A 12,207-nucleotide genomic window follows, 5' to 3' on the forward strand; every position below is an offset into this window, starting at 1 on the left:
ATCAGCCATAATTTCTTTCTGATCTGCTAAATGGAATTCTATAAATCCTTTTCCAGTGATCTGACTGACACTCCTGCATGAATACTGCATGTCTTGAACTCCTCACAGATACACAGGCCCTCTTTGCTGCAGATGAATTGTTGTATGATACTAAAATGTGAAAACTGCAAATGTGCTTAGATATTTTTTACAGGCACTATATAAGTTGCTTCCTGCTCCTACAAGACCTTAACAAAGTCATATTAATAATTTGGCAAATTATAGCAGCACCTGAAAGCCTGTTTTGAAGTGTTGCCCAAATTTCTTTATATGACCAAGAGTCATCATGACTCGAACACCCACCACTCGGCCCCTTTGTTTTTTTTCTTAATTTGAGTTTTCCTCAGATATTCCATTCATCCATTTAAAGAGCTGATCATCACCAAGTTGAAGAAAATGTAGGTGTTGTGATGGCTCAGTGGTTAACACTAATGGCTCACAGAGATTGCAGATGAAAGACGTCCTTTCTTCTTCATGTTCTTCTGGACTTTCTCCAGATGCTTCTTTTATATCCCAAAGATATCCTGGTGTGACTAATTGCCAACATTAAATTGTGTAACTGTGTGACTATTTACCAGGGTGGCCCCAGTGCTGTCAGAATTGATTCCGGCATCCCCTGTAGTAAAGTAATCATTGCCTGCACATAAGCAGCCCAGAAGCAACCTCAAAATACAGGTATTTAGAATTCCATAACATAGCAGCCATCTTAAAGGTCTGACACCACTATTGATGCATGCTAAAAGCAAAAATAAAAACACCTGATTTTGTAGTTTGAAAGGACTTTCCTTCACCATTGCCTACAGTATATTAGTCCTGCCTCTTCATTCTTTTGTGTGAATTTCAGGCCTGGCACATTGTACATCGCCCATTAATAGCAAATTAGACCCGGTTCTCTGCCATCCTTACATGTCTGTATGGCAATGGACACTCATGCATTCATTAATTGATTTATTTCCCCACAAATCATGACTGCCAGGGGAGTGATGTCTACCTGACCAGAGTGTGTACAATACAGCAACAGTGTGCCCCAAAAAGGGCAAACACGATCACCTCTACAAAGATGCACAATAGAGAGGTGTCAAATAAGCAATGTGCTTCAAACTGTGTTGGTGTGAATGCAATCCAGGAGTGAAAATTCAAATCAAAAACGTCCATGCCATGTAACAAAGAGTTTTTATTTAATGGATTTCATAAAAGGTTACTCCAAGTAAAAGAAAATCAATACAAAACATACAGTAGTTACTACATGTTAAATGCTGTCAGGGGAAAGAAAGGTTACAATGTTGTAGCAAGCAAATGAAGAACTATTAGAGCCCTTTATTTATATACCCAAAGGTTCAAATTCTAAGTAATGGAGATGAGGAGACACTCTGCGGGTTTCAGCCTATGTATAACAAGATAGATGTTTTCTCCCCCTTTTCACTTCCCCTTATCTATCTCTGCATCTAGAAGAATTTACGATCATAAAAATAGAGTAACCGTGACAATGAAAAACCATGTAGCTTCACTTTCTAAAGCTCCTCTTGAAGTCGACATCAGATTGTCTATCTGGTCGATGAGCATTATTAATAAAAGCTGCTAATGTCATTGGTGAAAACCTTCAGAGCTTTCCTGACTGCTGCTTGGACATCTGGCCCAAGGTCGGGTATTTTCTCAACCATCACTTTCATAATGACTTCAGAGATCAGCTGCATGAAAGAAACAAAAAGGGAAAAAGGGAGGAAAAAGTTAAAAGCTGGAAGCACAAATCTCATTGATATTTGTTTCCTACCAAGTCACAGACATGAATCGTCTCATTGTCTCATAGCCGTAGTGAACTTACCGGGTGTTGGTTTACCAGGACGCTGAAAGTGAGTATCGAGTTTGATTTAATGAACAATGCTGTGCTTAGTAAGGGTCTCACTGACAGGCTGCAGGAAGCGCTTAGTGGTCTGATTATCACGATGAAAACCGACTTGTACAGCACCAGCCCCCCAGTGAATCTTCCCAGAAGAAATGATGAAAAAGCTCCTTTTCCTCCAAAATCCCTAATCACTGACATATTCAGTTTAAGTGTATACACCGTCTTTATCTTACAGCCCAAAGCACCATGCTGTGGGTCCAGCCACTGACACCTACTGTCATTTCTGCTCCTGAAATAAAATGAAACGACTTTTCTCCATATGTTTCAGAACTGCCCGTGTTTCTCTTCCAGTCTGTCTTTGACTCTCTTTCCTCCATTCTTTCTATATTGAGCTCTTTCTCACTCTCCATCTTTACTCTTCTGGACTTCTCTGTTTTTATTTCTACACAGCAGAGGCTTTTCTCTCTTGGCACCATTGGCTTTGTCTGACCTGTCATTGGATATCCCTGGAGTCGCACTGTTCTAACATTTGGAAGTCCTGCATTTACAACCGGATTCTATTCGGACCCTCTGCTGTGCTCATTAAAGGGTCATCAGGTCCCAGGCTCAGTAGGTGAGTTTCTTCAGTGGGTGCTGGGTGCCCAAGGATAAGAGACATGGAGAGCCTTAATTAATACAGCAAGGCTTCTCCAGTCTTTGTCTTTCCTGTCTGATGGAGGCATCTGACGTCTTTCCTCATAGACATTCTAGTTTCCATCTTATTTTACTCTTATAAAAATAAAAATTTGATGAGAAAGAAAAAGTACGAAGTCATTTAAATGCAAGCAAGTTAAAGCCACTTGGGCCTAGTTTTTCACCCTGTAAGTTATGAAACCCCTTGTGAATGATGCTATGTAAATGACTAACTATAGAAAATGTACTGATGGAAAAAAAGAAACATAACACCTGTTGCTGAAATAAGAATAAGAGAATGAGAATGATAGGAAAAAAAAATGGTGTAATAGCAAATACAGCATAACAATAGATTAGCAATGGCAGTCTTGAAGTCCTTCAGTATCATCTGTGACCATCTCTTGCAGTCACCACCGTTTGACTCAAAGAGGTAATGAACCTCTGAATCTGCAGTTGTGGGATGTTGTCCCATTGGTGCGGAAAGGTCTGATATAAATGCTGCTCATGGGCAGAAAAGGGTCAAATCTTTGAGATTTGCAATCCAGAGCTCTAAGGGGTTGAGGTCAGAAGTGAAGGCAGGCCAAGGCGACACCTGAATAATGAGATTCATCCTGCAGGGCAGCCGTGACCTGCCATTGCTATAGGATGAGGTCATGTGGGAGTTTGTTTACTCTAAGGCTAGCAGAATGGAGCTTGACCCTGCCTCTCATGATAAGTAACATTAAAAAAATGAAACTCATTTTTGATGCATTAAGTAGTGAACAAAGTTTGGATAGGAGTCATGGTTGGAGTTACTTCAGTGACATGCTCCTACTCTTGTTAGGTCTGGGAGATTCAGGCTAGAATATGAAGTGCTTAGTGCCATGGGCTCATGGTTAAAGACATCTGGACCTGATTCCCAGCCTGGCCACTGACTGTATGCAGCTATGATGTTCTCCCCGTTGTGGTTTCCATTACCTCTAGTTAATGCTCTGGTCCAACTCACCCAACTTTCAATGGTCTGCATGAGAGGTTAATTGGAAATACTAAATTGAGCCAGTGTGAGCATGTAAGCGAGTGCATAATACGTTGGACTAACCAGACTTGAAAGAATGGTTGATTTCTGCAAGATATGGCTGCTCTGAATTAATTCAGTCATTCATACATTTTCTAACACTGTTTTATATTGTAGCTCATATAGTTGTGGAGGCCAAACAGTATTCAGCAGCATTAGACAACAGTAGAAATCAGCCTGGACAGGGTATCAGTCCATGCCAATGTTTGGCAATACTGTTTCGCAGCTCAAGTGTGCTCATTTCGATTTTCACAACTCGTCATTGTACATGTGGAGTTTGCAGGTTCATCATCCTTTATCCATAAAAACATGCGTTAGGTTGATTAACAACTGCAAATTTTCCCCTGTGTGGATGGAGCCCTGTGATGGCCTGCTTGACCATACAAGACAGGTTCCTACATTGCAGCTATTGCTGCCAGGATAGACCCCACGCTACCTGGACTCTGAACTTGGAGTACGTTATATGTTGCAGCCTAATATTATTAGCAGCACCCATGATTTTTTGGACACAAGGAAAGTTTGAGGTAATTCCGTTAAAAGGTATTCTTATTGCAAACCTCAGAAAAACTGTCAGTTCTACAGCAGAGTTTAGGCTGAGCAATGATTTCTATTCATCGTTTTGTCTATGTGATCGAATTATCGGTTACAGTTGTCCCTTATTGTTTTAATTGCAATTTCCACTTTTTTTTTTTTTTTTTTGTTCTTAGAGCCCAATAATCGCTTTATTATTACATTTTCCCGCTGGTCAGTCCAATTTCGTTTCGTTACATTCCGTACCGCCTGTGCCGACAGTCAGTCAGTTGCAGATCGGACTCGCGCACGCACCCACACCCCTCTCAGATGGGGTTCCTGCCTTGCAGAATATGCCAGTGAAACCCGAGGAGCAGGTCTAACCCCATCGCAGACACGAGCCGCTTGTCATTGTTGCACAGCAACTGCAAGACAGATGAGATAGCCATTGTGACGTTTCTGGCTCAGATTTTGTGTATTGTGGTGCTTTATACCGTACCGTTCCTCAAACAGGCTGTTTTGTCGAAGCTCAGTGGAACATAACGGGAAAAGGGCAAATTGCCAAACAGGCTACGGGGTGTTCCGCCATTAATTCCTGTAATTGCCGTACAGTTAAGATATAGACAGGTACAACAAGATTGCATCCAGCTCGAATAATTTAATTTGTGGTACCTTTCGAAAGCCAAAGAGACGCTTAAAGAAGGAAAAACTGCCCGACGGAATAAAACGCGCTCTCTGATTTAGGCCTACTCTTCTGTTTATATCCACACAACTCTTTTTTTGTTTTAGGTTGCTTGTCTTACCTCAAAGTACTGGAGTGGGATCTTGAGCGTTTTGGAGTGATCCCCGGCCATCTTCTTCACGATGGCGGCATGTCCTCCCCTCAACTTGAACACCTCCGTCAGCCTGTTGACGACAGCTTCACCGTGAGTCCTGACACCGGGACAGTTCTGTAGCTCAGCGCGAGAGAGGTTCTTGAACTTCGGGAAATGTTCTTGAGCGTCTCTATGATCTTCAAAAAGACTGAAAAAAGGGATAAATAAAATACTTAAAGGTAATGCAATAAAAACGTGTCCCAAATCAACTGAGTATATGCGATGTGAAAAGATTGGCTATATGAAATCATATTGTATTATTTAAATATAATAATGTAGCCAAATTGCAGCCTACCATAATTGAATATATATATTTTTCAGGATATGTGTCTTAGTTTAACGGGCAGTATGGTGTAACGACCAAAGCATTGGACTTAAAACCACAACGTCTATCCAAGGCGCCTTACAACATTTGAAATATAATTAGTTACATTTCCAATTGGAGCACAAGTGACTTTGCTCAGGGTCACACAGTTATTTGCACCCACCACCTCAAGGTTTGCAGCCGAAAGTCTCCAATTGCCGCTTCTGATTTACTCTGCAATCGCAAGAAAAACATTAGCTTGCCCTAAACTCCAATTATAAAAATATCCACAATTGCATTATATGATGAACTTGTTAGCCATCTTGGATAAAAACGTTAACCAAATATGTAATAATAAAAATAATAAAATGGGTGGGCGGTACGGTGGGGCAGTGGGTAGAGCTGCCGGGTGCTCCCTGCGTTGGTTTCCTCCCACAGTCCAAAGACATGCAGGATAGGTGCATTGGCGATCCTAAATTGTCCCTAGTGTGTACTTGGTGTGTGTGTGTGTCTTGTGGTGGGCTGACGCCCTGCCCAGTGTTTGTTTCCTGCCTTGCGCCCTGTGTTGGCTGGGATTGGCTCCGGCAGACCCCCGCGACCCTGTAGTTAGGATATAGCGGTTTGGATGATGGATGGATAAACTGGGTCTGCTAACAGAAGAGAATAACCACTGATGATCACGAGCAGTTAACTTTCTTTTATAACACTAATAAACACGTAAACAGGAAATTTGTTTTCCCTTCTTTAGTTAAAACAGCTGAAATATCTACGCCTATCAATACATTATACTGACCTCGTTCTTACTCCCACTTAATAAACTTTATTATTTAAACAAAATTATGTGTTTCGTGGTGTGCGATTTACTTTCTTTACTACAATGTCACCTGCGGTATACGATTCTTCATGGATGATAATTCACACATTTTGGCTTCAGGCGTTATACTTTTCAACAACGCAATATTTCCTTTCAAGATAAGTGCTCTGGCAAAATGCTCTATGCCCCCGTGTAGAAGCAGAGATGGTCTCTGGCGCCAGCCTACAAAGAACGTTGACAATTTAATTAAATCCAGATTAATAAACTTCAAATCAGTCAATCATTTAATAACCCGCTTTGTTCTGAACAGTGTCACAGGGATCTGCCAGAGCATATCCCAGCTAGCATAAGGTGCAAGACAGGGAACAAACCCTGGACGTGGTACCAGTGTGGCAAACGCACGCACACAAGCAAGCACCAATTTGGGAGTGCCAGGATCAAACCCACATAGACATGGGAAGAACATGCAAACTCCACGCAGAAAGCACCCGGGACGGGGATGCGAACCCTGGTCTCCTTACTGCAAAGCACCACTGCACCACCGTGAATAAATCAAGGTGCGAATGCGTCAATTTCGATCCTCGACCTGGTGGGATTGTAGACAGTGTGATCTTCGAAAGTTAGGCAGCATCAATCGTTAAATGAGTATTTGTCGATCTTGGATGGCAATTTTTTTAAATCTCAAAAATGGCCACTAAACTCGACAAGTGCCAAGCAGCCACTGTAAGCGACACTGTCGAGTAGAACTGGATTTACATATTGAACCAAAATATTTATTAAATAAGTAGCAAATATACACTTCTAGAATCGGATCATTTTTTTAAATAACTAGATCATATTCCAATTATACGCGTGCTTGCAATGCCTCCCATTCATATCAAGTTTCATGTCAGTAATATAACACCGGTGCCCCTCTTACCGAAGTAGAACAGCTTGGCCGACGCCTGCCGGGTCCGATTCAACCTTAGCCCACACCTTCAGCACCACATCCCAGTCACCTTCTGACATAGCCATCTTCAGCTCAAGTCAGTGTCACTTGCAAATTTCCAAGACTGTACACTACCAGTGATTTATCACTAAAGCCCACTGTCCGTTACTATATAAGCATTGTCATTGTCCTGCCCCTTTGTCGCTCCCCACCCCCGACCCCACGTAAGATAAGTTTCCTCTTCTTACATTTTGGGATGACGTGGTTTCCAAAGAACAAAGCACTGCTACCCTGTGATTACATAAAATTAACATTTAGATTTCTTTTGTTTTGGATTGTGCTTTTTTTAGTACATTGTTTTCCGTTGCAGGCACTCTGACTTTGTAAATCAATGTCTTTTGGGAAGCAGTTCAGCGCGCCCCTCTTTTGGGGGCGCCAGTGAGTTGAAGTAGATAGTATCACGCGAGAATGCCCTTTAGGGCGCACGACATGTTTGCATTTTGTAAGTGGAAGGCTTAATAATCGGAAGCACTTAATCGAAACGTTAAGTTTACTGGCATGTACGAGGGTGCCTTGCAGCCGTGGGTCAAGGTTAGCCACTCGTGTCCTTGACTGAACGACTTTAGACGTTTAGGTCGCAGCATTCTGGTTTAGGTCTGGCTGGGAGTCTGGACACATTTGTATAAAGGAATTAACAGGTTGTTAAGCTATGCACGTATCATAATATTTTAACTATTACATAATAAAACATTTTCATGCAATGATTCAACTCCGATAAAAACGTGCGTGGGATTCACATTTTGAGGCTGCAGCGCTAAGCACTGCACCACCTTACCACGTATGTGTAACCCAAATAGAAGAAATGATTTAAGTTCCAACGAATGTGTTATATTTTAAAATACTGAGTATTTTTTTAAAGATTTTTACAGAAGCATTCGTTTAGCATCCATTTTACTCTTATTAAAAATCGTAACCTGTCCTATAGGTTTTCATTTCATATCAGCCTTCTGTCAGATATTTTCAGTTACTCTGCCGTATAAAAGTTTATGATTTTTTTTTTAAATCTTCAAACAAATAAAACTCGGCAATTTTCCCATCATGCATATTTTGTTATGCACACAACCTTGTGTAAAGTGATTGAATTAGCGCTCCCTGGTAATATTATAATCTTTCATTCCCTATCACTGAAATGTGTTTTCCAGAGTGCAGAATCATATATTCCCTAAACGTCTGAAGGCACCGGTTTCTAAATCTAAAACCTTATGAAAGTATAGCGGGGCTCCGAGACCTTTGAACGCTTCAGTATGTATTAACTTCTTTTATTGTATTGCCCCATATTTTCAACTTCATAAAATTGAATGTTTCATATTATCGGTTATAAAAAAGTTTTTTTTTCTTAAAAACGAGACACGCCTCTTGTACGCGCCAATGACATTTTCTAACCGGATATTTATAAAATAAAGGTTTGACTAGCCATAATAATCATAAAAGCCTCAAAAGAACTCGTCTATTCATGCTACCCTGTCTTCTTCTAAAGCCCCTGCTCCATCTTTTCCATAACTGACCCGTAGAGACACGCAGTTAACTCCCGCCGACTGATCACATTCTTCTTAGCAATTCTTCCTCACTTTGTGTATCCATCCCTTCCCACTTGTATACATTTATTTGATAGTATTTTATGATCAGCGCCCCTCTGCCCTGCACTGTCACTATAGCAGTGTAAGGTTTTTATATTCTCCTGTAGTTTTTGATTAAATTTTTGCTATGCCATCCGCAACAGATGCGTTTTAGGTTAATTTATGGATCCTGAACTCGTATCAACGAAATCTGCGTGTGATGGGAAGAAGAAAGAACAGGCGTCCCATTCGGGCCTCGTTCCTGCTTCATGCTGCACGCTGCTGGGACTCGCTGCGTCTCGCCTTAGACTTGCAGTGAACAAACGGCGAATGAAGTGTTCAAAACGCATGGAGCAACCAACTGCGCACCATAAGGCACAATGCCAAGCCGTCTCAACGGCATTTTTTTTTTTTACTCACGGTCCTCTTGATGCATTTGGATTTTACTCCGATTTGTTTGTTTTCGCGCTTCTTTATTTTTTTAAGCCCGGTCTCTTAGCTGTTTTATTAGGAGAAAGACAAAGGAACCGAAGGCTATCATCGAGTCGAGGGACACTGCAGCATCCCAAATTAAGACTGGCATGACATGGTTAGGGCAGCATTGTCCGTTCAAGTTGTATTTTTTGGAATTTCGTAGTATAACCCAATCCAGGGGCAGAGTAGCAGTCCATGGCACTCCGAATAAATGCTTATTAACTTAAATGATATAAGAATTCGCCATTATAGATATTGTGCTGAAAAAAGCTAGCAATTATGTTATATGCACTCTTAAAAATAATAGTTATACTTAATGGCACGTTACTTTACTGGGTTGTATGAAACCTTTCCTTAACCAAGCACCATTTCGTTCTGAGTTATTTGCAAATGATGTTGGTTCTTTGTGCTTTGAAAAAATTCCCAATATGTAAAAGAAACGTGAAATCTTTAATGTATGGCATATATGTTACCTATAGCCGTGCGCTCACAGATTAAGAACAGCCAAACGTAACCCGTGTTACGACAAGAGTCCTTTTAAAATTTGGGATACATTCTCATTTCACAGACGTTACCATCGATTAATGGCTATTTACTACAGGGGGACTGTTATGGATCTAAATAAAGAAAGATTCTTTCTGGAACCTTCACGTGGATCGGTCTTTTGGGAACCTATGGCAACGTCTTGAAGAACAACTCTGGCACCTTTATTACTGGAATGACATATACTTTAACTGCTTAAATAAAGGTTGCCATATAGTGGCCTCACAGGCTCTTCCAGTGTCCAGGATTCAAAGGTCGCGACTACACGCTGTCCTTACATACTGGTCAAGCACAGACAATCAACGGATGCATTATATCCATCTGTTTCCCGAACCCGCTCTTTTCTTTTTCTTTTTTTTTTTTTATTTCTAAAAACAGTAGGAGTAACCCTTGATCTGCGTTTACTCTATCCAGTACAAGGTACCCGTATGTCGGGGACCAGTTTTGATGAGAAAAATGAAGAACCGTCTGTTAGTCGATATGCCTGTTCTTATCAGGACACACGTCTCGCACGTACACAGTGCCACCATCTTGTCTTGTCACAATCACAAAATCTAAAAGAATAATAACACCTGATGAAATGCACTGATTTGGCAACTCGTTTAACACATCCAGTCAGATATGGCGCAACAAGTGACACTCCACGGCATTGTGCGGCCCTGACTGCGCTCGTCTTCACTGAATTTGCTTTGAGGAATACACGCCATTAGTTCTGAACACAGCAACCCGTGTTTAACAAATAAAGAAATAAATACATAAAGGTATAGGGTAGAATTCGTTGATGCAAATTACTATAAAGGATCGTGCTGAATTATATTTTTACAGCACGGGAACTGGACAAAATTGCATTACTTTACAAAATTACCTTTTTTTCAGGTAATATTTTGCAGTTAATGCGTAATATGTGGACTTATGTTTTGTTTGTTAAGACGATTATTGATAAAATTTGAGCTGAAGAGCTTTAGAAAGCGATAGATAGATGCGAAAGGCATTATACTACATATTATACAACGATAGATAGATAGATAGATAGATAGATGTGAAAGGCACTATAAGATAGATAGATAGATAGATAGATAGATAGATAGATAGATAGATAGATAGATAGATAGATATAACTCGTGTTTATCCATACAAGGCACCCATCTGATGAAGATAAAGTGTATCCCTTACAAAAACGTGATGCACATGAAAACGCAACGCTGTACGCATAAATCGACCTTGAAAAAGCTTGAAATAAAGCGAGCTCCTATATTTAAATAAAACTCTCTCCCTTTGATGTTTTTTCTTTTCTTTTTTTTAACCTTTTAAAAAGTTTTCGTTTCGCTGGTGTCTAATTTGGACATTTGAAGCATACTGACAAAACTGAAAAACATTTATTTTACCAAAATGATGGTTATCTCGCGAGCGGCAAGGTGGCGCAGTGGGCAGCACTGCTGCTTCGCAGTTAGGAGGCGTGGAGTTTGCATGTTCTCCCCGTGTCCTCCGTGTGCTCCGGTTTCCTCCCACAGTCAAAAGACATGAAGGTTAGGTACATTGGCGATCCTAAATTGTCCCTACTGTGTGCTTTGTGTGTGGGTGTGTGTGTGTGCCCTGCGGTGGGCTGGCGCCCTGCCCGGGGTTTGTTTCCTGCCTTGCGCCCTGTGTTGGCTGGGATTGGCTCCAGCAGACCCCCGTGACCCTGTAATTAGGATATAGCGGGTTGGATAATGGATGGATGGATGGTTATCTCATTTAAAGTTTTCTTTCTAGATTCATTGTGAAGCGTAAGCATGCCGGCAGACTTCGCACATGTAATTCTTCAAGTTCGTCAAGATATCTAACGCTGAAACAAACTCGAGAGAGAAGTTATCAATATCGTAGTCGACGTTCGATTTAATCTGCTCTTTTGGATTTTGATGTGTCTTTAGCGAAGCTCATTCATTCAAACCATTACAGCTACACGCGGTTTAGGACATAACATGCGCAAACATCCCGTACGGATTCTTTTAGACATTCGCCATTTAAAACATTCAGTAAAGCAATAAAATCATGAGTGGTATTTCTGAAATTCCATGTTGTAATTAAGAGTCACGGTGAGCTGAAGCCAATTTCCAGCAGTTTAGGACGAAGGACGTGAACCTGTTGCAGAGCAGGCATCACACCAAGACAAGGCACACTGGCACACATTTACACGCGCAGTGCCAGTTTTGAGTCATCAGTCAACTGGGTATGGAGCGGAGCAAACACAGGGAATATCGAGCATAATTTGCTTAAAATGATGTTGAAAGCTCAGGTCCCCTCAGATGACAGTCAGCAATCTCAGTCATTGTCAAGTCTATTGTATCTGTTATCATTAGTGTTCTTTACTGAGTGCCGGTTCAGAGCGCTGTATCAAGTTCACAGGTAAAATCCAATTACTGTATATCCTTATAAAGTAGTTATTACATAACGCATACACATAAGAGCACATTAAAACAGAGCCGATTCCAAACTCATTAACATAACTTGAACCTAACAGTATCCATCCATTAATGTTATGTTGAACTAACACCA

At 40.9% G+C, this 12,207-nt stretch overlaps 1 protein-coding gene and 1 long non-coding RNA gene across 6 annotated transcripts in view; one reads left to right on the forward strand and one right to left on the reverse strand.

Moving 5' to 3' along the window:
* The window catches only part of LOC120537048, a 34,931-nt gene extending 32,179 nt beyond the window's left edge, over nucleotides 1-2,752 (forward strand). For 4 of the 5 annotated variants that reach the window (XR_005635253.1, XR_005635252.1, XR_005635251.1 and 1 more), the window contains exon 4: nucleotides 2,333-2,752. This is a non-coding gene — a long non-coding RNA (uncharacterized LOC120537048). The remainder of the gene's footprint in view (nucleotides 1-2,332) is intronic. The other variant, XR_005635254.1, reaches the window with a different exon arrangement.
* Nucleotides 1,194-7,189, reverse strand: LOC120537047 (myoglobin-like). Its single transcript, XM_039765658.1, has 3 exons — nucleotides 7,031-7,189; nucleotides 4,922-5,141; nucleotides 1,194-1,727 (listed from the first exon to the last, which is right to left on the reverse strand). The coding sequence occupies exons 1-3, from the start codon at nucleotides 7,123-7,125 to the stop codon at nucleotides 1,605-1,607; spliced, it is 438 nt and encodes a 145-aa protein (XP_039621592.1). The 5' UTR covers nucleotides 7,126-7,189; the 3' UTR covers nucleotides 1,194-1,604.
* Between the last annotated feature and the right edge of the window lie 5,018 nt (nucleotides 7,190-12,207).

This window comes from Polypterus senegalus, chromosome 10, assembly GCF_016835505.1.
Source record: "Polypterus senegalus isolate Bchr_013 chromosome 10, ASM1683550v1, whole genome shotgun sequence".
In the NCBI taxonomy this organism is placed as follows: domain Eukaryota; kingdom Metazoa; phylum Chordata; class Cladistia; order Polypteriformes; family Polypteridae; genus Polypterus; species Polypterus senegalus.